The following is a 25,266-nucleotide window of genomic DNA, read 5'->3' on the forward strand; positions in this document are numbered from 1 at the left end:
CTAATGATGCTATGACAATGCAAAAGGAAGACACCATACAGAATCCAAATTGAATTCAAGGCCTGAGCTCTTTGGTCCCCAAGTCAACAAAAACAGGCAAAGTTATGGAGTCAAATACTCAATCCGCAGACTTTTAAACATACCTTTGCAAAACATCTCCTTTGGGATGTCAGCTGGTTCTGGAAAATACAACTCTCTTCATTATATTTAAGATGAAGACAATTGCAAATAACAATGGGAAAGAAAAAAAAAGTGAGTAATGTGAAGCCCTGGAAAACAGCATCATAAGGCAAGCTCATTCAAGGAAAAAACCCTCCACAGATTACCTTTTTTTCTTATAGTACATATATATGCTTAATACAGGATTAACACTTTAAAGTCATCACAGAAATATTTAATCTTCTCACAGATGAGATCAATTTTGTTTAGTGTTGTTGTTTTATACAAGACCCATATAGAGGAGATTTTTTTTTCTTTTGTCAAGATCTCGAAAAAGCACTAAGAAAAGTAATCACAATGCTACAACTATGTGACTGTAGTATAGTTAGCTGTGGGGAATGTCACGTACACCATTAAAATTATGGTGTATTATTTAACTTGTAACCTTTCTTTGACTTTTTATAGCTAGGTGAGCAAATAAAAATGTTGTTATTTTAATGAGTTGCGCAACTGTTTTCTAACTCTGCATGTGTCTGAAAAGCTTACAAATATCAGTACGTAAACTACCTCACAAACAACAGTCAGAGCCTGACATGTAAACAGTTAACTATACATAATTACATAGCTAATTTCATATTAGGATATGCAGGTTTGAGTGTTGTTGAAAGTATAACATGGTCCCAAGGTTTAAGGTTTCTTTCAAAAATGAGAACATAAGGTTAGTGCAGTGATACTAAAATTATCTAAAGACTAAAGTCTCATTCAAGAGAGACTTTTCTGTTAGTTGTCATAGCAAAAATAAAATAATTTAAAAACCCCTTCCACGTGTCCACTTTTGTATTAGACACTAGAGAGTAACAAAATCTCCAAATACTTCAGTAGTCAAATTTCCATCCTACAGAGGCAACTGTGCACCTGCCTATGGGTTCAGCATGATACAATGGGAAGGTTCCAGTTCTTACTGTTGAAGAACTATGAAGATAATTAATAGGAGTGTTTTAATTAAATGATCAAAATGTAACAATGTGCTGGAATTGTCTGGGATAGAGTTAATTTTCTTCAGTGTCTGGTATGGGGCTATGTTTTGAATTTGTGCTGGAAACAGTGTTGATAACTCAGGGATGCTCTAGTTACTGCTGAGCAGGGCTTACAGAGTCAAGGCCTTTTCTGCTTCTCACCCCACCCCACCATTGAGGAGGCTGGGGGTGCACAAGAAGCTGGGAGGGGACACAGCTGGGACAGCTGACCCCAGCTGACCAAAGGGATATCCCATACCATATGACGTCATGCTCAGCATATAAAGTTGGAGGAAGAAGGAGGAAGTGGGTGATGTTCAGAGTGATGGCATTTGTCTTCTCAGGTAACTGTTAGGTGTGATGAAGTCCTGCTCCTTGGAAACAGCTAAAGATCTGCCTGGTGATGGGAAGTAGTGAATGAATTCCTTGTTTTGCTTTGCTTGCATGAACAGCTTTTGCTTTACCTATTAAACTGTCTTTATCTCAACACCTGCGTTTTCTCACTTTTACTCTTCTCATTCTCTGCTCAATGCCACTGTGGGGAGACTGAGTGAGCGGCTGCGTGGTGCTTAGTTGCCAGCTGGGGTTAAACCATGACAGTCCTTTTTGGTGTCCGACATGGGGTTCAAAAGGTTCAAGATAATGACAGGTTTGTTTGGAATGGGCTAGATTGAATTTATAGCTGTTATCGCTGTTTGGCTATTAATTGCCAGGCTCCTTTGCTTACCATGGGGCTTGCTTGCCTTACTGTATATTAGAGTCTAGTGCTCCTTAGTGGCTGTTTTTTGTTTTTGCTGCTTGCTGTGCTGCGTATCGTCTGACTCTGCTGTGCCTGGGAACATTTTGATAACAGCAATGGTGATGTGCCGGGACTGGCAGATGGCCAGGGCATTGCTGCCGTTTCTGTGCTGCTGCACTGGACAGCGTGGAACTCCACTATGAACTTGAGTCGAAGGGACTGTGACCTGTGGATGAGTTCACGTGGGAGTAGGACACCCCGAAGTGTCTGTGGCTGTGAAGGAGTCCACACCAGAGCAGGCACATTTTGAGGCATCTGTGGCTGTGGTTACGTCTGCCGCAGCAAGTATATGTCTGAAGGTATTGAGGCCCAAGGATAAGTCCATGCTGGAGAAGGTACACCTCAAAGCATCTGTGGCTGTGGATAAGTCCATACTGCAGCGGGTACACCTTGAAGCATCAGTGGCTGTGCACGAAGTCATGCTGGAGCACCTCAAAACATGTGGCCATGGATAAGCCCACGACAGAGCAGGTACACCGTTGGAGGGACTGCAGCCATGGGTAAGGCCATGCTGGAGCAAGTATATCTCTGAAGGCATTGTGGCCCATGGAGGAGGCCATGCTGGAACAGGTGCACCTCAAAGCAACTGTGGCTGTGGATAAGTCTATGCTGCAGCAGGTATACCCCTGGAGAGACTGTAGCTCATAGATAAGGCTCCACTGGGAGCAAGTACTCCCCTAAGGGACTGTAATCTGTGGATAAGTCCAAGCCAGAGCAGAGGCAAGGGGAGGAGTTCGTTGCAATGTTAAACCCAATGGTCTGGTCCAAAGGGACCAGGTGTGGAGATTGTAATGGAAATGCCTTTAAATTATCGTAACCTGGCATTTCAGCTGCATGTTATAGGAAGTACTATAGCAGGAACCCATTGCTGTTAGTCAGAACAGGGGCAAGCGGAGAAGTTCATTGTTAAACCTTATAACCTGTCCCAAAGGGACCAGGGGTGGAGACAGTAATGGATATATCTTTAAATTGTTGTAGCCCATGATTTGAGTTGCATGTTACAGGAATTACTGTAGCAGGAACCACCTAAACCATCGGAGGACAAGTCTTACATGAAGCAGTGCCAGTGCAACAGTGACCTAACCTGAGCTGGCTTTGGTGCCCAGTAACTCCATGCAACACACCACCTCTCCTGTCCTGAGTGATCACCATAAGAAATGGAGTCCAAAGTCATGGACTAAATGAGTTCAATGGACATTTTATGGACATTTCTGGACAGTTTATGGACATTTTATGGACATTTTACAGGGGTGACCCATAGACGAAGGGAACAATATCTGTGTATCATATTGAAGTATGGGAAGGGTGGTGGTGGTTAATGATGTTGTAATGGATAGTGTGGTACCTGAGCATGACGTAAATGGTATGGAATAAGGGGTGGAGAATGTGCTGGTTTTGATGGGGATAGAGTTAATTTTCTTCACAGTAGCTGGTATGGGGCTATGTTTTGGATTTGTGCTGGAAACAGTGTTGATAACTCAGGGATGTTTTGGTTATTGCTGAGCAGGGCTTACACACAGTCAAGGCCCTTTCTGCTTCTCACCCCACCCCACCAGCGAGGAGGCTGGGGATACACAGGAAGTTGGGAGGGGACACCGTTGGGACAGCTGAGTCCAGCTGACCAAAGGGATATCCCATACCATATGACGTCATGCTCAGCATATAAAGTTGGGGGAAGAAGAAGGAAGCGGGGGACATTCATAGTTAGGGCTTTTGTCTTCCCAAGGAACAGTTACATGTGATGGAGCCCTGCTTTCCTGGAGATGGCTGAACACCTGCCTGCCAATGGGAAGCAGTGAATTAATTCCTTGTTTTGCTTTGCTTGTGTGTGTGGCTTTTGTTTTATTTATTAAACTGTCTTTATCTCAACCCATGAGTTTTTCTCACTTTTCCAATTCTCTCCCTCATCCTGCCATGGGGTGAGTGAGCAAGTGGCTGTGTGGTGCTTAGTTGCCAGCTGGGGTTAAACCACAACACCTTTCATGTGTCCACACTTTGTATTAGACACTAGAGAGTAACAAAATCTCCAAATACTTCAGTAGTCAAATTTCCATCCTACAGAAGGCAACTGTGCACCTGCCTATGGGTTCAGCATGATACAATGGGAAGGTTCCAGTTCTTACTGTTGAAGAACTGTGAAGACAGCTAATAGAGTTGTTTTAGTTAATGATAAAAATTTAATGACAACTTCATTTTTATTATTTACATTTGGTTTTGGTGTAATAGTAGCTAGAACAGTGAAAGTGGCTTGTGCTATTCCACTCAGCTTACGCTTTGGTGATGAAGACAACGGCTATGTTCATAACTGTACAATGTGACATTTAAATTTTTATTTTTAAGATTTTTAATTTTTTTTATTAGAAACATTTTATGGGGATTATATTTGGATAAATTTTTAATTGTTCTCTATTTCAAGTCTAAACAAAGTGACATAAATTGTATTTTTTTATCTTAACTTTTCATATTACTGTGTTAATTTTTTAATACAAGCAGAGTAGATGTTTTTATAGACGAGAAAAATTATCTCATAATTTCAACATTAGGTGGAAACTTTTAAAGCACACTGGGGGATAAGAAACAGAAAAGCACAAACTCATAAATTCAGCTAATTTTCACATTTTATATAGTAATCATCTTGCTCTCAAATAGACTCACTGAGTAGTTACCTTTATGACAAACCAGTGTAACAAAACCACTGAATGATAACATGTCTGAACGTAATTTTTGTTTCTTTCAATGCATGTGTTATTACTAAAAATCCTTCCAGGCAAAAGGAGATTCCCAGTGCAAGAGGAATTTTTTCAGTATATATTTTCGTATGTGTAAATATCTATTATAGGAGAGGTAATTTCTTTTATGTACTGCTAGAACTAAGGCAGAACACAAAACTTGATCATTTTGCCAAATACCTACAAACCAGAGAACAAGCATGATTAAACATCCGTAAGATGCAAGTCTGTTCCCATGAAAATCTCACAAGTATTTCCAAAACATTTGAGTCTCACTTTCTGTCAGAAAATCTCACATTGATGGAGCTTCCAGGAGTCAAAAGTCCATGGGTTTTGGCATGAACTGGCTTGGTTTTGGGAGAAACTTTGATCTCAAAATTCTGAAGCAACTGTGAAGATAAACAGGACAAGTATTAGAAAAGCTGCAAAATTACAGATGAAGATTAGACTTTGGAAAAGAGAACATAACAGACTGTCACAAGCAAAATTTCTGTGGCCAATTCTGTGGAGTTGAAGTGCTATGATTCCCACACAGGAAAGAAAAAATAGTTGTTACAGGGTGAAGATTATAGTTAAAAATCTTTCTCCTATGACTGAGGGAGGACTGAGCCAGTCCTTTCTGAAGAATTTCCATACAACTAGATTACACAGTCTGAGCTATCAAAGAAACTAAAGTCTTTTTCAAACCCTGTGAGCTTCCTCTCTATGTGTTTTTGATTTCAATTCCTTTAATATAAATCAATACGTGCTAATACAAAACAAAGTAATAAAATGGTCTGAGTCCTATCATACACATTTCTCTTCCTGGGCAAAAGGAAACAAACGAGAAAGCAACTGTGCAGTGCACCAAGTGAAACATCATAATTCAAGGAGTCAAGTATTAGAACCTCTTCTGAACAGAATCACTATAATTCAGTCACACAGGTTACCTATACATTAAACCTCTATTTCCATACACTTAATGAAACTGAGAGAATCAGTTGTAAACATAAATCACAGAAATCATGGGCTAAACCAAACTTCAAGAGATTTATCTCACCCATTTTTAAGCTGAACATAGAATACTTCAGCTGTCCTTAAACTTTCAAAAAGGAAATACCACAACATCCTCAACTTTTCCTACTACTAAATCTCAAACACTTTTTCCTATAAACTAAGCAATCTTCTCTCATCCTTCTCCCAGTAAGCATATACCTAACCACCTTTTCAGTGTTCAATGTTTGATCAAATTTTCATCTCATTCTTCTCTCTTTCAAACCTCTCATTCTTGACCTCTCATTCTGTCTTCCAAACTTCCTCCAATTTGACTATATTGTCCTTAAAATGCAGCGCACAAGTTCGGTTGCATAACAGTGTTTAGCTGAGGATTTCCCAGTGTTTGGTAAGACTGAGTAATTTAGCTCCTCTTTCTGACATACAATATGCTTGTTAATACACCCAAGAATTACACTGCCTTGTAAAACTTAGCATCATTATTATTGTTGACCGATTTTTTACTACATCCCTCCAGTTTGTTTCTACAGTACTAATTACCCAGCCAGTTGATCAGTAATTTGTATTTATGCATTTGATTTCTTCTCAAGAGCAGTAACTTGCAACTGGCCTTAGTGAACAATTTTGTTGATTCTGGAGCAGTTCTCCATTTTTTTGTAATTCTATACTGACATCCTCTGATTTTAACTTAATTCATGTCAGCTTGATATCCTATGCAAACTCGAAAAGTATTCTCTAATCCATCATTTACACTGTTAATGAAAATACCAAGCTAAATCAAATGCAGGACAGACTCTTAAAGAATTTTAATTAAACCTTTTCCGAGTTCAACAGCAAATATTTCACAGCTACTGCTTCCCGCTATTTCTTTTTTCAAACCAGTTGTGCATTTTATAGGTGCTTCATCTGGAACACAGTTTATTATTTAATTGTAGGAACAATGTATAGGACATGTAAAAATACTTCCTGAAGCCAGAATACATGGTTTATTTTATATCCACCACATTGGGTAAGTGATCAAGTCAAAGAAAGAAATCGGACTGATCTGACACAATTCCTTATTGATCAGCTCCATGCTTCATGTGTTTCTATTTTTAAATCACTTAAATATCATCTTGATGCTTGTAAATAGGTTGTGTGACATTTTATTGTAATTTCTTTCCAGAAAACAAAAGCAGGCTCTCTATTACTTCCTTGATCCTCCTTTTCAAAATGATGCAAGCATGTTTGTTTCATCCACTCTCCTGAGAGTTATCTCACTCTGAGTTCCAAAAGACAGATGCTAATTGTTCAGAGATTGCTCTAGGAGTTTACCTAAGGAAATTGTAAGGCAAATTCAATCATCAGCTTCGCTTTGAATACATATAATGCACCTAAATATTTTTATAGTTAAGTAACTATAAATAGTTTCCAAATCTTTGAGTTTTGATTGCACAATCTGATCTCAGTATTTGAGCTAAAATGTGTCTTGTAAATGACAAAAAATGCAGCAGCTGTTGGGAAAGCTTTCTTTAGGATATGAAGCAATGCAAAACAATATATACCAATGTGCTAACTACTTACATAACTGTAAATTATTTATATCTAAAATGAAAATAAAGTTAGAAGAAATAACAAGAAGGGACAGAAAACCACAGAACACAGAAAAATTCCATTTGTCATAACACTTTGTCAGTACAAGGATATGAAAACTATTTTACATCTTTAAGTACTGAATTCTTGGTAACTAAAGTACTGAAACTGAGCAGGTAGCCATTCTAATATACATTAAGAAAGACTTCCAATTTGCTTACAAAAACCATCTGTACTAAATCCATATATTTCTTTAACAATCTTACCTTTAGCTTTACCTCATTTTTACTATAAAACTTTCTTCTTCTGCAATGTAGTTTAACTAGTATGCTACATTTCAAGCATGATTATTTTCAGGTTTTTAAGCCTTTGCAGGATGAATATGCTAGACATCACTCCAAAACAAAGTTTCTGAGGATTGTAAGATATCCAGAAATGGTATATATAGAAAAGAATCACACCAATACATTTTTATTCTTGTAATGCTTTCACATAGTTCTAACCTGAATCAGTGCAAGATGAATTTCCAGCTCTGCAATTCTTTTTCCTATACAACTGCGAATGCCATAACCAAAGGGGATGGAACCAAAATTGTCTACTCTGTCCAAATTATCTTTTCTCAGCCAGCGCTCAGGTTGGAATTCATTTGCCATTGAGAAATTTTCTTCGCTGTATGAAGTAGTATAATGACAGAGTGCCAGCTGCGTCTGAGGAAATAAATCATATTTAGATTTAGCTAACTCAAATACAAATAGAATAATAAAGTATTTGTAATGACTGTAATTTCTGCAATATGATGTAATAATAAAAATTAAGCATCTATGAGTAATTCTAGAAGAAAAAAGGATACCTTGAAAATCAGATCCCTTTCTCAGCTGGTCAAATGAAATAATCTTCAAATTGTTTTAACTGTTGCTGGATGTATTAGACAAGATGCAGTGGGGAAGGACATGGGAACAAAAGTCATAAGTATTGGGAGTTGTCTCAAAAAGATAGTATGAAAGAAAGGGAGAAAGAGATACAAGACAATGGAAAAGGAAAAAACGGAGGATGGGAAGGAAAAAACCCCACAATACCTCAGGAAAAAAAACAGCAATAATTGATATCATTATGTTTCCAAATATTTGGGGGGGGAGCGGGATAAATGTGGAATAATATTTAAATAAGTATATTAAGAATTAAGAATCCTGACTGTTTTAAAGCTACATTGCTCTAACACAGAAGCAGTGTTATTTAAAATAGAGCCATACAGTTCTACCATGATCTCTGTGTAATCTTTGAATAGTATGAAGGAAAGATTCAAAATTTAAAAAGGAAATTAGACTCTTTCTACAAAGGGAATTAACAGGCAAAGAATCAGAAAACTTCAAGAATAATGAAATTCATGGTTTTTTAATCAAATTGTAAGATTGCACAGAGATGTTATTAATAGACTCCACTCTCAAGAATATTAAGAACAAGTCACAATGGTAAATTCAATTAGTGGGCGAGGACCCAAATCTAAAAAAAACAACAGCAACTAGTCAATTATAAAATCTGGTTTTGTCATTTAAATGGGCATTATTGAAACACTTTCCTCTTAATGCTCTGGTTTGGTGAAATCTCTTTAAATCAATGCAGTGCATATATATTGCAACAGATCACATTTTATACACAAAAAATTAAACTGTGCTCTCTGCAGAGGAATGCAATAGAACCTACCCCTTTAGGTATCAGGTACCCTCCAAGGATCAAGTCTTTTTGGGTCACTCTTCCATTTCCTGGCAATACTGGATATAACCTAGAGACAAATATTTATGAGAAGTTCAACAGTAATAGCTAATACAATTTAAAAAGTTTAGATTCCAATTTGCATTCACAAATATGGAATATGCATTCACAGCAAAAATTTTTTTTAGAAGTACAGAACAATTTGGAGATTCAAAGACTTTGAATCACCTGTGAGAATATGATTAATACCCGAGACAAGTTATTAGTCACTAGTAACTGGAGGTTGAGCTATTTGGTCTATATATTTATTTGCTTTATGCATGTATAAACATGCAATTGACTGGTCAAGCTGGAGATGTTTTAGCACTACTGGGAGCTGAAAAAGCCTTGTTGATGCCTTCTCTAAAATCCTCTTACTCACCTCACAATGAACGTTTGGTATAAGCATATAAAAAAAACATGTCACATGCCTTCAATTCAGGTCAAGAAGCTTAAAATTATTCTAGTGGCACTGCAAAGTACCACTGTGGGGGAGGAGGTTGTTACAGTCCATCATACAGGTTAATACTTAAAAGGGAAAAATGAAGCTTTCAATTACCTACCTTAACAGACATGTCCTACATAAGTGATATTACTTCTACCACACTTAAAAACATTAAATGTTATATAATCTATCATATTTCATTGCTTAGGCATCTTTGAACACAATATAGCTACAATAAATAAAAACAGAAGCAGCAAATAGCAGTCAGTAACAACAACTAAATACAAATGTTAGCATGGATTCAAAATCCACTCAAAATCCAAAATGACACAGAATTAGATTTTTTAATTAATGATTGCAGTTATCTGCTACTTACCTCAAGGTTTCTTTCAGCACAGCTCTAATCAAAGGCAACTTCGGGACATCATCAGCAACAGGAACTTGGTCTTTCCCCAGCTTACTGACTATTTCCTCATAAACACGTTGCTGAACATCAGGGTGCTTTGCCAGCAAGTATGTTGCCCAGGACAAAGTAAAAGAAGTCTAAGGAAGAAAACACAGACATCATCATCAAGTCCAACAAGATTAGATTAAACAATAATTCCAAGCCAAGAAAACCAATCAGTTTTCAACTCTGTGTTTTATACGTTTAAAGTTATAAAACAGACTGGCAATGATTCATACCTGCACTCAATGTGATGCTGTCAGATTCCACCATCCCCTCCTCCATCCCTTTTCCAACTAAAAATCCCCCACATATCAAAACAAACCATGATGATATTTTCTAAGTGAAATATAAAAAGCAACAGAAAAACCAAATGCAAACAAAACTACATAAACAATACTGAAACATAAACACTCTAAACAGCAATGGATTAAGTTAACTGTTAGTTTTCAATATTTGTTTAACCCTTCTTCCCAGCAAAAACATTTTACAGGAAACAAGATAAAAGAATGCAACTCAGAACATTACCAATCCCTTTTAAGAATATGGTGGTCTCCTCAGAGCATCCACACAATACAATTGATATTATCACTACTAAGATTATACTTTATCCTTTGGTAAGCAATGCTACACCACAACTGGCATTTTCTACCTCTTGAAAATTCCCACTTGACTGAAATTCAGCATCCTGTTGAAAGCTTGCTTAAGGAAGCATGAAGAGGAGCTTCTATATTTAAAGTGGTCCCACAATGTTAAAATACACATGCACCCCCCGCCCCATTAATGATTCTAATAATCAGCAAGGCTCCAGAAAAGAGGTACTGTGTGAAAACTCATTTAAAAATATTTTGTACAAAGAAAGAAACAGAACACAAGGCAGGAGGCAGTTCAACTTTGAGCACAAGATGATTTAAAGGAAGCCATTATCCAATCCTCTTTCACCTTCAGCTGGAAAAACTGCACTTCAACATTTGTGGTTTAGGACACACTCTGAGAGCATAAACACACTCCATCTACTCCATTACTAACATAAAATTAAGTAGAGTGTTTCAACTCTTTTGCAATCTATTCATTTAACCATGTACCTGTGTTTAAGATACCTGGATTTCAGATTCTATCCCATTCAAATGCTAGACAGACAGAGGGCATTTTTCTTCTACTTGTATCACAAAGACAGACAACCAGTTTCGCTTTCTGTGCAGGAAACTGTTTTATTTTCGGCTTCTCTCTCATTAGCACAACAAAGCTTAAGGTTATAAACAATGTATGGGTAAAAACTCCAACTTCTGGAAATGTCTTATTTTGGGCTTACATTTAAGATCAATTTAGAATGCAAGTTCATCATGACAGTGACCTTTTATGTCTTGTCTTCAACTGGGGTATAATGTTAGAAATATCATTCTCAGAACTTTTCGTTTTTTCTTTTTGTAATATTGAGTGGCTGTCCCTTGCTAAAACGCAACCCTGTTCTATTCCTCTCAGAGCTCAGAGGAGCTGGCAATTGTGACAGCTGTACACAGAACTCTGACACAAACACTGTTTCTTCCTAGGTTCCCAGCTCTTTCATAACCTCTTAAAAATTAGCACTGTTCCAGGGACAGACAAAAACTGCCTTACAGTTTTGTTGAAAGCTTTTATAATCCTCCAAACCTCTTTCAGTTTCTATGATGAAATGAGATCTGAAGTGACAGTGGTAGGGGAAAAAAGATTCCCTCAGTTTCTGTCTTGTACTTGGAAATGAGGAAATCAGACATACCGTCCTCTCACAAAAAGATTGTTGCCAGCTGAGAAAGCTGAATCAAATGGAAAGAGAAAATCTTATTGGCATGAACTTGAACATTGTCCTTTTAGTTTAATAAAAACTCTGTCACATGCTAAAAATGGAAAATTAATGGTCTGAAAGATTAGAAAATGAATGGGATGAATAGCTGTGCTTTACTTAAGAACCAAACATCACTAAGTGCTCCAAACTCATAAGCCCTTGGGATATTTAACCAATGAAATAATCTTCAGCACATGAATAAGCTTTACCTACGCTCCTTATTCTGGAATTCAAAAGTATTACTGCTGGGGGTGTGTATTTTCTTTAGAAACCTTACAAACTTTCTTAAATCAAAAAAATCTGAATTCAATTTTCCAGAGAGGTTTTTTTACTTTAAGGCTACTTTACTTTTTTACTTATTTTAAGTAAAAATTAAGTAAAAATTAAATTAAAATAAAAACTTTATTTTAAACTTTTCTATTGTAAGACTATTAAAGACAGTCCTACATAGCACTTTATCGAATTCAAATAGATTTCTTTTTAAAAAATTGTTCAGTTACAATCATTTACAGTAAGTGTTCACTGACATCCTAAATAACTCCATATATATTGTATATACAATAAAAACCCTCATTTTTATCTTTTCTCATTCTTCTGATTGTCATGCTGCAGTCAATACTAAGCTACACTGATTTCATATGATAGGAATGAGCGGAGGGGAAGATATATACATGACCTTAATATTTCTTCAAATGCTCTAGATGACAAATCAGAAGAATACGGAAAGATGGCCACTACGCTTCACTAGGCGTTAACATATTGTATACGCTAGCTTCATTAATACTAAGCCTCATTACCACAGCTCTTTTCCTCAGATTGGCTGTATGTTGCCAGCACAAGCATGGATAGAGTGAACTTATGCCTTACCCACATTAGTGCTGGCCTATCACCCCCTCCTAATGGACTTGAGCAGAAACCAGGCATCTGATCCATAATATGTGTCCCAGTTGATTTAATTAGCCAGACGTGAAAATTCTTTAGCAAGTTCTACATGTAAGACTTTGATCAATTTTTTTCACACTAACTTTCATCAACCTTTTCTATTGTGGTCTACCTAAAGAAGCACAAATACCAACCTGATACTCAAACTAGTAAAACAAAATGTATGACATTCAAGCTGAATGTAAAGACAATTGCTATCTTATCTGTTTAATGAGCTGTGGAACTGACTCCCAAATGATGGGTTCCTGTAAACCACAGCTAGAACAGAACACTGACTTCATTCCAGTAGAGAGATTACACAGTCCTGTAAGTATTTCTATCACTTTAAAGATGTCATGATTTAAATGTGTCAGAAATTATGTCCTTATAAACATAACCTCCCTGAAGATAGCTACAAATGGTACTGGTTTACAAAAAGAACTGTGCACAAGAAAAATTATAAAAAACTTACTGTGTCCACTCCTGCCAGAAGCATTTCAGTCATATTGGCATAGATCTCTTCCAAAGTAAATTCCTTACTCACTAGGAGGTATGTAAGTAGCCCACCATTCACTTCCTTTCCTTGGTCCAGCTGAGACTGAATAGCCTTCAATTTGTTGTTAACATGGATTTGACCTTTGGGATTAAAAAAAATTGTTATTTTTACTTTTATCTTTCTGCTGGTTCCATTCAGTAATGACATTTCTCCCTTACGCTACAGTACCTAGCCAAAAAAAAAAATTAAATATTTGAATCTATTTTCTCAGGTAATAGATAATAGAGTGGTGGTGGAGGTCCTTGGATACTCATGGTAAGGAAAGGCTGAGTTGACAGGAACCCTGGTAGCTCACAGCATGAGAATGCTGAGCACAAAAAAAGGACACAAGAGACCATAGTTTCTGACAAGGGAGCAAAGGAAGCTCAAGGTCAAGTTTTTACACTCATGTGGCTTGTTTTCTCATGACTCTGCAGGAAACAGTGGAGTCTGCAGACCATGCTGCAACTTAGCGCACAGAGGCTGCTACAAGATGTTAGCAGCAACCAGAAGGTCAAAGCCACAGAACTGAGTTACATTGAAGACAAAGATGAGGAGCATTAAGTAACAACAAAAATTGAAAAACTTCAGTGAATGACTTTAGGCAATTTCACTCACGGTCCCATTTGTACTTCAGTGACTACAAAACAGCATCTTCAGTGAAGCAAGGGTTTTAAAAAGAGAAAAACTCAGAAAGTTAATGCCATGCAGAATGAGCTTACAAAAAATGAACTAGAATCAACATGTTCCTTTATGAAACCTACACAAATACACACATCACATACAGTGATTTTCACCACTTAATTCCTTTTTCACAAAGGGATTAAACGAGGCAACAGCATGACAACAAGTTTCAAACGGAACAAAGTCCTCAAGGACAGTTTTTCAGCTGCTGTTAGGATAAAGCCGAAGTCTGATGTTGTTTTTAACCCACAAAAAGGAACAACAGTACCTTATCATAGGAAATAATTTAAAAGTGGCAGAGTAAAAAGTATGTGTTTCACAGAAAACACACACACCTGTATCAGCATTAAATGGATTCTCTAATGCCTACTATAGGTACAGATCAATACATATTAAAAATTAAGCATATTAGACATATTAAAAGTTAAGAAACTAAAGAATCTACCCTCAAGAATATGTACAGAGACCTACCTAGACAAGTAGTGCCAATAAAATAAATTTTAAAATGCGTGCAGCTTTCTGACATTAGAGAAGGAAAGAGGGTTCAGGTTTTTATAACACTCCAGAATATTTAAAAATAAATATATATATTGCAAAGACAATTCCTTCTTCTTTCTTATATGAAAGCTGATGCATAAAGTAGTCTGGACTACTTTAATTACAAAAAAACATGTTGTAGTACAGCAGTGTACTTCTATGTCAACTTACATGCTTGTATGTGTATATATAATCTTCACAAAGAGTTTAACTGCTAGAGTCAAAATTTTTAACTTTCTAGCCAGTTTTACTGGTGATTATTTGTCAGCCTCACTGAAAACTTGCTGAAGTCAGCAAAACTACCCTCATTAAAATTTGAGTGGCTTAAGATAAAGCCTTGGCAGAGAATTCGGACCTGGAGTGAGGACTGGGTGCGGAAACTGTTGAAGACAAATAAAGAAACAGCAGTATAGAACAGGGGAATATTTAAAGTGTACTGGTAAAATTCTTTTTCAAGAGAGTATTTTTTAAAACAGTTCCCTTGGCCAGCCTGCATTTAATATGAAACTTACTTCTGCCACAATGTCTTGTAATTTTAGAAGAGAAATGCAGCAAGTCCTGTTCAAACAGACATAGAACCTGCAGAAATACAGCTGAACTTTTCTACTAGTAAATCTTACTAAATTTGAAGAGTCCATCCCAGGATCTGCAGAACTCTCTCCAGGGTTTTGGAATAAGCGGACGAAGCCATTTGGGAATGGCACCTGCATACATAGTGGTCTTAAACATACTAAACATCAATTCCAGAGCCTCAATATATTCAACAGTCTGCTGTGGGATGTTGTTTTCCAAGCAGCCCAACCGGCATTCATACAGAATAGTTGCCACACCTGCACATATGAAATAAAAGAATTTGCTATACACATGCATATACACGTATTAATAATATAAGGAATTAAAATACTAACATTATGGAACTACCTTCCAAAGATGTTTAGTTATTATTACTACAGTTGGGAGCAGATAAAATATAAACTTAAAACACAGTAAAAAATCCCAGCTAAACATTGTAGCAAGACAGTGGTTGCTATGTCAATAAGGCTCAGCATGAGAAGACAGCCAGGAATTCCACCACAAGTAGAGCAGCCCTCCAGTATGTTTGCTGTGTTTTGCATTGCACCACAAATCCTGGGCCTGCTATGCTGGCCTCTGAACACACAGGGATGCAGAAGTCCAAAGACATTTCTGATAACTGGCGATAACTCAGGAGTTTCTAGCAGTGGCTACACCTTTCTTCGTCATAACCTGGTAGTAAATGAATAATGAGCCTGCATAAATGGATAAAGAGCTTGCACTCTAGACAGTGATCTTACTGCACACAATATACTCCACGTGGCCCTGAAAAACAGCAAGTGTGTGACACTGCTGCAAGTGGCAATATTGACTCATCTCTCATTCCTGACTTGCTATCATTTCCTCGGATGTTTCTTCTGCAGTATTGCAGCGATCCCTACCAGAAATACCACCCCCTCCCGAACAGTACTTTATATATTTTTCATTAAATAATTCTTCTCAACTCTGGGTCATTCCTTCCATTTATCAAGTTAATTCTCACTCATCCGTTAGACCCTGCAATTTCTCAGCTCAGTTTTTATAAACATACCCCAATTATTTAATACTAGACAGAACTCAGCCAGAAGCTGCCCCCCTGGAGTTAGCCAAATGTTCTCTCAGTTTGACAGCAAATCATTTTTTAATTACATCCTGAACACAGGTTTCTAGCAATTTTTCCTCCCAACTTTCAAAACTAGATCATATTACCCAGTTTATTTATGAAAATATCATACGGTACTGTGTAAAAAGTATTCTTACTATCTAAATATTCTTATTTAATGATTTTTCTAAAATCCAGTGGGGCAATTAGGTAATTTTAAAACACATTTAGATAATTTCTCAAAGCCATTTGCATCAATTCAAAAGTTTTTAAATAATTTTTGTGCTTTAAAATTCATTAGTTAATAGTTTGTCCACATTTTTCCATGAAATATTAGATTAACTGTTAACTAGATAATTAGAGCAACTGGTCTATTAACACTCCAGTCTCTTTTTTCTCTGTTTTTCCTATTAAAAACAGGTACACTAGATAATGATGTTTAACCTTAATCTTGCCCTCCATCAAACTCTCCATAAATTGTCGTGTGTGTGTGTATATATATGTATAGATATTTTAAGAAACTTTTATTTTTCCCTGTTCTTTGTTTTGTATTTCTTCTTTATTGACAAAAATAATTTTAACATCTGGCTATTTCCAACTCACTCTTCTTTCCGTAATTTTCCTCCCTATGAACATATTTTTCCGTGCCTTTTATTTCTCTTGTGCCTCTTTCAGCAACTGCTAGTTCTTATGCATTCTTTTGCTCTTTACATGGTCCTTTCAAAAAAAATCTAGCACATTGGTTACCTGAACAATTGACAGTGTAAGTTAATTAAAACTGCAATTCATATAGGAAATAAGTGCATGCCAGGCACAAGTTATAAATGAAAAGCTAAAAGAACATAAAGGATTTAAACTAACCCATCAGTTAAAGAGAATCTGTAAACTCAGAGTTTAAAATTTCATAAAATTTGTAACTCTTAGTTTAATGCCATTTTTAGACACTATTAATGTAGAACAGACTCAGGTTAGTCTACCAAACAGGCAGCCAGCCATTTGGTACAGCATCTTCATAGGAGAGCAATTTGGAAGTACTTGCAAATCTCAAATTATTCAGCTGCCTGCCAGCAAAGAGTGACAATGTTTTTAAAAAGCACTACATATATAACAAGATCAGGTTGTATATGCAACCAGTTAAAGGAATGCATGAAATATGAATCACCATTAGATTTCTGTAAGAACACAGGAAATGCCATACTGTCTCAGGCTGGAGTTCCATTTTGCATTCCCTCATTAACAGTAGCCAGTGGCAGATGATTTTCAGGCAAGCGTAACTGTCACACACTTGGCATGTGCAGGCAGGGGAAAGCAGTATCTTTTCCCACATTAAGCTATGAACAGAATTTAGATACATCACACAGTGACTCCCCACACCGAATTTGGCCACTATATTGTTAAATTAATGTCTTAGAAGTCACAGTTAGAAGGTCAACACCCTTACTCTTGAGAAATTAATACAGAAATATGGAGTACTGAAACTCCTCAGGGCCTTGATTGTACGTTTTACCTATATACCAGCATTTCCACAGGAATTGTCCCTTAATACAAGGTATCATCTCTTTGGACTCTACATGTAGAGGAATTGTACTGATACCTACTGCACTAAGCAGGAAGACACCTGAATGCAGAATATCAAGCTTCACTTTTCAGATTAATCACAATGGGGCACTAGTCATTTGACAAAAATGCCTAACCATAACCACACTGCTTTACATCCATTTTCTTCACAGGTGTTGTACAGCCTGGGCTTACCTTCCATTGAATACTTGAAGAAAAGGTTGTTAACATTGGTCACTGTTTCCCCATCGTCCTCTTGACTTCTGAGAGTGTGGATTCTTTTAATTAAGTCTGTGATAACTTCATTGACTCCTTCAGAGTAAACAGCCACATCTTTGGGTTTCAGAATTTTTTGCCTCAGTACACTTCTCATTTTTAGCCATTGTTCCCCCTCCCTAGAAGAGATTATTAATAATGTCTATCCACAATTTTCCTTAATAGTCATCAGCTGGGTAAGAGCTCCATAACTGTTTATGACTTTTCATGTCAAATGAAAGCAAGTGGTGAAATGAAAATGATGATAATGTGTATTTGGTATTACGCTCCTACATTTTTATTCTGTATTTATTGCATGTGCTCATTAAATTTCAGTGTTGCAACATGTATGTACATGTGTAAGTCAATCTCTGGTTTGAGTGACAACACTTGTCCACTCAGTGTTCTGAATTTGACAAGTGTCTCTATATTAGTATTTTAGTAGTAGCTAACACAAGGAATTAGCAAATTTTTCTTATTAAAATTACTGTAAATAAATATGTGAATGCATAGTCTGAAAAATTGCTTTTACCTAGAATTGGTGCTTAATTACCAAAGAAAGGTATCTCATTCAGATCTGACAAATCAACAATTTAAGCTAGTACCATAAATTCCATCACTGATACATCACTTTCAGTTACCCTATTTCTAAACCTACAAAGTAATCGGATAGCAGACCTAGCTATAGAGAAACAATTTACAGCTAGATTCTCCTTTAGCTGAGCTATGCATTGAAATCTTTGTGTGGAAGACTAAAAATCTGAACTGTAGCATCTGCATGCTTCATATGAGTGGAGTATTTGGGAACAGTGGTTCCACGGATATCTTTCGGTTCCTTATGAAGATAGGCAATTGTCTTGTATGCATTTATTTTAAACTGCTATGTCTTTCCCATTGAATTTTTCACCTGGAGCAATGCTGCTGCAAGGTACAGAAACAGGTGTTTCTGTACCTTGGCTATTTCCAACTCACTCTTCTTTCCGTAATTTTCCTCCCTATGAACATATTTTTCCGTGCCTTTTATTTCTCTTGTGCCTCTTTCAGCAACTGCTAGTTCTTATGCATTCTTTTGCTCTTTACATGGTCCTTTCAAAAAAAATCTAGCAAAAAAATTGGCCAGCAAAAGAATTTAATCTCTTTAACAGACATTTTCTGACTACCTCTTGATTTAAGATCTCACTTCACAAAATATCAAGGAACTGTTACTTTGACTCTGAACTGCAGCTTAAGATTTAAGAATGTTTTTATGCAAGGTAGCTTACTCCACATTCAAACTACACATCATTACCATGCCTCTGAAAATTTACAGCAGAACAGACAATTCACCATAAATTCCTACCCTCTTCCCCCACTAGACACACAAACTTTCCCACACAGTCCTTCTGAAAATCACTAAACTTTTACAAGGAAACAAAGAAAATGAAGGAGTAACAACACTTACGCAGAGATAAGTCCCACGGCTCTCCCTCGTAAGTCTCTGTATTCCTGCCAGGATTCCATGTTAGCTCTTTGTGGTGCTCTACCTTCTGCTCGGAGGACTTGAGCAACCATATCTCGATCTGCAATGGATACAACGAACTGGGGACCAAAGTGAGACTTGAAGATCTTTCCATATTCCTGAGTGTGTTTTTGCTACAATATCACGAACAAAGAGAAACAGAAGTAAAGTATTACTAAGGAAAAATATCACAAAAGTAAACTGACAATTTGTTATACAGTGAATCAATCTATCACATCTAGAACTTGATCCCCAGCCTTCCAGCCAAGGAATGGTTTGAAATGTCAGGAGAAAGCATCTAAGCATTACTGTGAAATATTCACATGGAAAACAGAGAGGTCACACCATGACCGTTCAGGACCTCTGATTGAAAAGACCCAAAGCTCTAAGGCACAAAGCATGAGTGAAACCAAATACTGAGATGATAGGGCTTGAGGCACTTAAAAATACATCCCTTCAGATCAAAAAGGTTAGAAAGAATGTTTGAAAAAATTATAAACATGGAGGTAAATAGGGTGAAATTAACAGTGTAATACAAAGATATAGTAATTTATTTTTAATGTCTTTTGTAAATAAAGACTTACTCTACCATTTTATTCTTTACAAAAAACTACTTAGAAGTTTCTCACACCTAACCAAGGACAATGATAGCATAGCAGCCTAGTAAAAAACTGCATTTGGGACAGCTTCATCAGCAGTGAACTTTAGAAAAACATATGTTATTTCTGCAAAAGTAAAGGAAAGCTGAGGTCTTATTCCTGGAGTGAGGTTTATTTAGTGGCTGATCTACAAGTTGTTTAATACAATCTGGAGGCAAGCAACAGGGAATTAAGAAAGAGGATTGGAAAACAATACATTATGTATAAAAAAACCCCTGAAAGTTTTCCAGTAAGATTACACTATCACTGTCCCATGAAATCTTACTGATTATTTCAGTCAAATTTCATTCGGACATGCTCATGAAATGAAACACACAACTCCCATGAATTCATTTGGAGTAGAGGTACCTCATCATTTTAGGGGGGGAAAAAAGCCCGAACAACTGCAAAGGAGTTGTTAAAGAGACATTATTAGGACTTTAGATTTAAAAAAGCTTTAAATTTTAAAGCCTTTATTTCAGGTTAAAGTAGCAAGACAAGTTAAACTGACCAAAGTTTAACTTTGATAAGTTACCTGCATCTAATCCAAAGACATCTGCTTGCAGAGTTAGTTTGATTATAAATCAAAGATCTTTGATGTAACTACACTAGTGAAAGTCTAGTATTGACCTAAGATTAACTTATGAGAAATATTTATCAATCTTGGTTACAGAGATGAATTGTTTAATTGCCAACAATAAGCCTAAGACACATGAATCACTCTGCAGCATATACCAAGTGCTAATAAAAATGTAACTCTTTTTGCCTGGCTTCCAAATAAAACAAGCATTGTGCAATTGTGATCTCTGCCAGTCTTCTCTTAACTACTTTTTGAACACCATGGCAAATTTCAGTCAAGTTTAACAGAGAGTTAAAGGTCTCCTACAACTATATTCTTACCATTTTCAAAAATCAGCATCTGGATTCAAAGGAGACACACGTATTAGTCACCCTGATGACAGAAGGTCTACAGTAGGAACTCAACTGTTATCATTTCTGCTTGGTCTGCTGCTAACCAAACACCACATGCAGACCAAGGTATGAACAAGCACTCCCAAAACCCAAAGTACCTCTTGCCTTGGAGATATTTTAGGGATATTGAAATTGAACTTGGAGAGAATTGAGAGCATGAGTCTTTAAAGGAAAACATGAGTTGGGAGATTCAGTGCACGCTCAGCAAGTTTGCACATGACACCAGGCTGAGTGGTGCGGGTGACACACCTGAGGGATGGGATGCCGTCCAGAGGGACCTGGACAAGCTCAAGGAATGGGCCCATGTGAACCTCATGAGGTTCAACAAGGTCAAGTGCAGGGTCCTGCACTGGCAACCCCCAGTATCAGTACAGGCTGGGGGATGAAAGGATCGAGAGCAGCCCTGCCAAGAAGGACTTGGGGGTACTGGTGGATGAAAAGCTGGACATGAGCTGGCAATGTGTGCTCACAGCCCAGAAGGACAACCGTATCCTGGGCTGCATCCAAAGCAGCGTGGCCAGCAGGTCAAGGGAGGTGATTCTGCCCCTCTAACTCCACTCTGGTGAGAGCCCACCTGCAGTGCCGCGTCCAGCTCTGGAGCCCTCAGCACAGGAAAGACATGGACCTGTTGGAGAGGGTCCAAAGGAGACCACAAAAACAATCAGAGGGCTGAGCACCTCTCCTGTGAGGACAGGCTGAGAGAGTTGGGGTTGTTCAGCCTGGAGAAGAGAAGGCTCCAGGGAGACCTTATTGCAGCCTTTCCGTACTTAACAGGGGCTTATAAGAAAAATGGGGACAGACTTCTTAGCAGGGCCTGTTATGATAGGACAAGGTGTAATGCTTTTGAATTAAAAAAGGGTAGATTCAGACTAGATATAAGGTAGAAATTGTTGACAAATTAGCGTGGGTGAAACACTGGCACAGGTCGCCCAGAGAGGTGGTAGATGCCCCATCCCTGGAAACACTGAAGGTCAGGTTGGATGGGGCTCTGAGCAACCTGATCTAGTTGAAGATGTCCCTGATCATTGCAGGGAGGTTGGACTAGATGGCCTTTAAAGGTCCCTTCCAACCCAAACTATTCCGTGATTCTATGATTCTATCATCAGCAGTCTAGTTGGGCTGCCATCAAACACAGCATAGACTGAGGACCCTAACTCTTCTTTTCAGAAATCTCAATGGAAAATACGACAAAGCCAGATATGACTTTTTTTGTTTGGTTTTTTAGTGTTTGCTGCCTATTTCCGGAGTTTTTAGGCCCTTTCTAAATCCTAACTTTCAAGTTTTGATCCTCAAACAATTTAAAGTTCTGTCCTATTCTGTTTGGTTTCCCTCTTCCGTTTTTACTTCCCTCTCCTTTTTTTTTTTATTTCAGTGATTTTCAGGCAGTGAACCTCTTGGGGTTGTCAGTCAATCTCTTCCTAGCGATCTGGGAAAGGTCACTAAGAAAAATAAAATAATAAATGCCACATTTGAGGTATCCCCAAAGAGATCTGTACTGCCAGTGTAAAGTGTCATGGATCCACAACTGAAAATGGGTGAAAACCACTGCTTTATTCCCTCAAACACAACTGCTCACCTTAGAATCACTCGGACTATATGGGGAAGGGGCTCCAGGAGATGCAGTGTGACTTTTTAGGAATGAAACCCAAACAACCAAAAAAATTCATCTTTGGATAGAGACAGCCTTACAGTAAGACACTCCAAGAAATGCTGTACAGAGGTTCACCCAACTCCTGCTGTCCCAAGCACAGATAGGGTGCTCGAGGGCAGGAAGGCTCTGCAGAGGGATCTGGACAGGCTGGATCGATGGGCCGAGGTCAATTGTATGAGGCAAGGCCAAGTGCCGGGTCCTGCACTTGGGTCACAACAACCCCATGCAATGCTACAGGCTTGGGGAGGAGTGGCTGGAGAGTTGCCCGGCGGAAAAGGAGATGGGGGTGCTGGTTGACAGCTGGCTGAATGTGAGCCAGCAGTGTGCCCAGGTGGCCAAGAAGGCCAACAAGCATCCTGGCCTGTATCAGCAATAGTGTGGCCAGCAGGAGTAGGGAAGTGATCGTGCCCCTGTACTCAGCACTGGTGAGGGCACACCTTGAATACTGTGTTCAGTTTTGGGCTTCTCACTACAAGAAAGGCATTGAGTTGCTGGAGCGTGTCCAGAGAAGGGCAACGAAGGTGAGGGGTCTGGAGAACAAGTGTTATGAGGAGTGGCTGAGGGAACTGGGGTTGTTCAGTCTGGAGAAGAGGAGGCTGGGGGGAGATCTTATCACTCCCTACAACTACCTGAAAGGGGGTTGTGGCAACGAGGGTATTGGTCTCTTCTCCCAAGTAACTAGCGATAGAACGAGAGGAAATGGCCTCAAGTTGCACCAGAAGAGGTTTAGATTGGATATTAGGAAAAATTTCTTTACTGAGAGAGTGATCAAACATTGGAACAGGCTGCCCAGGTGGAGTCACCATCACTGGAAGTGCACAAAAAATGTGCAGATGTAGCACTTCAGGACATGGTTTAGTGGGCTTGGTGGCATTGGGTTGACGGTTGGACTTGATGATCTCAGAGGTCTTTTCCAACCTTAATGATTCTGTGAACCCTACTTCATCCACCTTCGCCAGGTGGGACTGAAGAAGGGAACACGCCACAGCCTGTGAACCATCATCAGAAGTAGAGGTGCCCAAAACACAGAGGACAGACCTCCACCCGGGTCCAGGTTTATTTCACCGTCTCCCACCCCACCGCGTACTCCGGATCTGCCATTCGCCAGGTGACAGCAGTCGCTCTCCGCCCTCCCCCCTCTCAGCCCGCCGTCAACCTTCCGCCGCCATCAGGCTCCGCTTCCCGCCACCCGCCTCCCCTCACACCGCCCGCCCGCGAGCCAATGGGGCCGCCGGGGCACGGGGCGGCGGAGCTGGCGGGCGGCCGCGGGCTGGCAGCGCGTGCTGGCCGCCCCCGCCGGGAAGGTTTCGAACCGCCCGCCTCCCGCTGAGGGGAGAGGGCCGGCAGCGGGGCCAGGCGCACCCACCGCCCCCTCAGGGGACCTATATATGCGACGTGCATTTACGTAAGGGGACGCCAGGGCAGAACTGAGGGTTGGAGGGACGAAGTGGTCTCTGGCCACAGCAGAGGAACGCCGCGCCGAGCCGAGCCGCGGGAGACCCCCGCACACCACCCCGGCGGGAGCGCGCCAGCCGCGAGCCACGGCACGACTGAGGCGGTCCCGGGTGGAAACAGCCCAGGGGGCCGGCGCGGCCTCGCCTTCGCGGGGGGAGCTGCGGCCCGCGGTTCGAGGAAAGCCCACATTTCCCAGCTCCGTCCGCCAAAAACAAGTCCTCTGCAAGTTTGTGAAACAACCCAGTTCAAAAAGATGGGATTTTTTTTTTTTTTTTTACTTAGTCTAAGTCACCTACCTAAAAGTTCAAAATACGCATAATGATGAAAAAGGGAGAGCTGAGAGACTGAGGCTGCCGGCGAGGCAGTCACCCCACGTACGAGGGAGAGGGGGGAACCGGGGAACAGGGTGTCGGCACGGCTCGTAGGCTCCTCACCGAAACACCAATCCGAAAACCTCCGAGTGCTACAGGAGACGGAGACTGAGCGGGGGGATCCTCCGCATCCCGACTCGTATTTCATAACAGCGGGAAGGCGGCGCGGCGATGGTCAGCTGCGGTGCTGGTGACCCGGTGCCCGAGCAGTGTTTTGTGAGGGGAGAAGAGTAAAGCTGTAAGTAATCCTGGCGTGAATAAAATATTAAACAGCCGAGTAAGCTGTACCTGGATTTCATGAATGCGGCCGAAGCCGTCCTTCCAGAAGAACTCGTAGAGATTGTAGAGGGTGTTGGGTCCAGGCATTTCTTGCAGGCTCTTCACCCTGCCAAGCCGGTGCGGGGTGGGCTTCAGCAGCTCCCCTGCGCGCCCTGAAGCTGCCACCATCTCCTCGCATTCGTTCTCTGCCGCTGCTGGTGGGTTATTCTGCACCTCCAGAGACTGGCTGCTGGAAAGTTTGGACAGTTGGTGAAACCTGCTGACAAAAATCCTATGGAAAAAGTAAGTTCCCTCATATTCAAGCCTCTGCTTGCTCTTCATTGACAAAACTCTCGTGAAGGACATGTCTTTTAATTTCAGAAGGGTCCACTTTGCTCCTGCAGCTCGTTTTTATTTGGCTGCCCGTCCTTCCCTGCTTCAGGGGGGTTTCCCGAACCGAGGGAGCCGACAGGGAGGCGACAGCTCGCGCCACAGCGGCTGAGGCGACTTGGGCGGGCCCGGGAGCAACGGCGGCCGAGTCCCCACAGGGG

The 25,266-nt window shown here is 39.5% G+C and overlaps 1 protein-coding gene across 1 annotated transcript; it reads right to left on the minus strand.

Annotated features, from left to right (window-relative positions):
* Positions 1-4,090: 4,090 nt before the first annotated feature.
* Positions 4,091-25,266, minus strand: CYP27C1 (cytochrome P450 family 27 subfamily C member 1). The gene is made up of 9 exons (XM_082001375.1): positions 24,746-25,266; positions 19,314-19,504; positions 17,813-18,012; positions 15,027-15,236; positions 13,123-13,286; positions 9,839-10,005; positions 8,970-9,048; positions 7,772-7,975; positions 4,091-5,092 (listed from the first exon to the last, which is right to left on the minus strand). The coding sequence occupies exons 1-9, from the start codon at positions 25,079-25,081 to the stop codon at positions 4,976-4,978; spliced, it is 1,668 nt and encodes a 555-aa protein (XP_081857501.1). The 5' UTR covers positions 25,082-25,266; the 3' UTR covers positions 4,091-4,975.

Source organism: Phaethon aethereus (genome assembly GCF_964289735.1).
Source record: "Phaethon aethereus genome assembly, chromosome: 6".
NCBI lineage: Eukaryota > Metazoa > Chordata > Aves > Phaethontiformes > Phaethontidae > Phaethon > Phaethon aethereus.

What these genes read in the sequence shown, in the direction of transcription:
- CYP27C1 (XM_082001375.1), bottom strand. Translation starts at nt 25,081, where the DNA reads ATGTCCTTCACGAGAGTTTTGTCAATGAAGAGCAAGCAGAGGCTTGAA. An exon ending in GGTACCTGATACCTAAAGGG is followed by an intron (nt 7,976 to 8,969) that starts GTAGGTTCTATT and finishes TTATTTCCTCAG; the next exon opens with ACGCAGCTGGCACTCTGTCA. An exon ending in TTCATCTTGCACTGATTCAG is followed by an intron (nt 5,093 to 7,771) that starts GTTAGAACTATG and finishes TTATCTTCACAG; the next exon opens with TTGCTTCAGAATTTTGAGAT.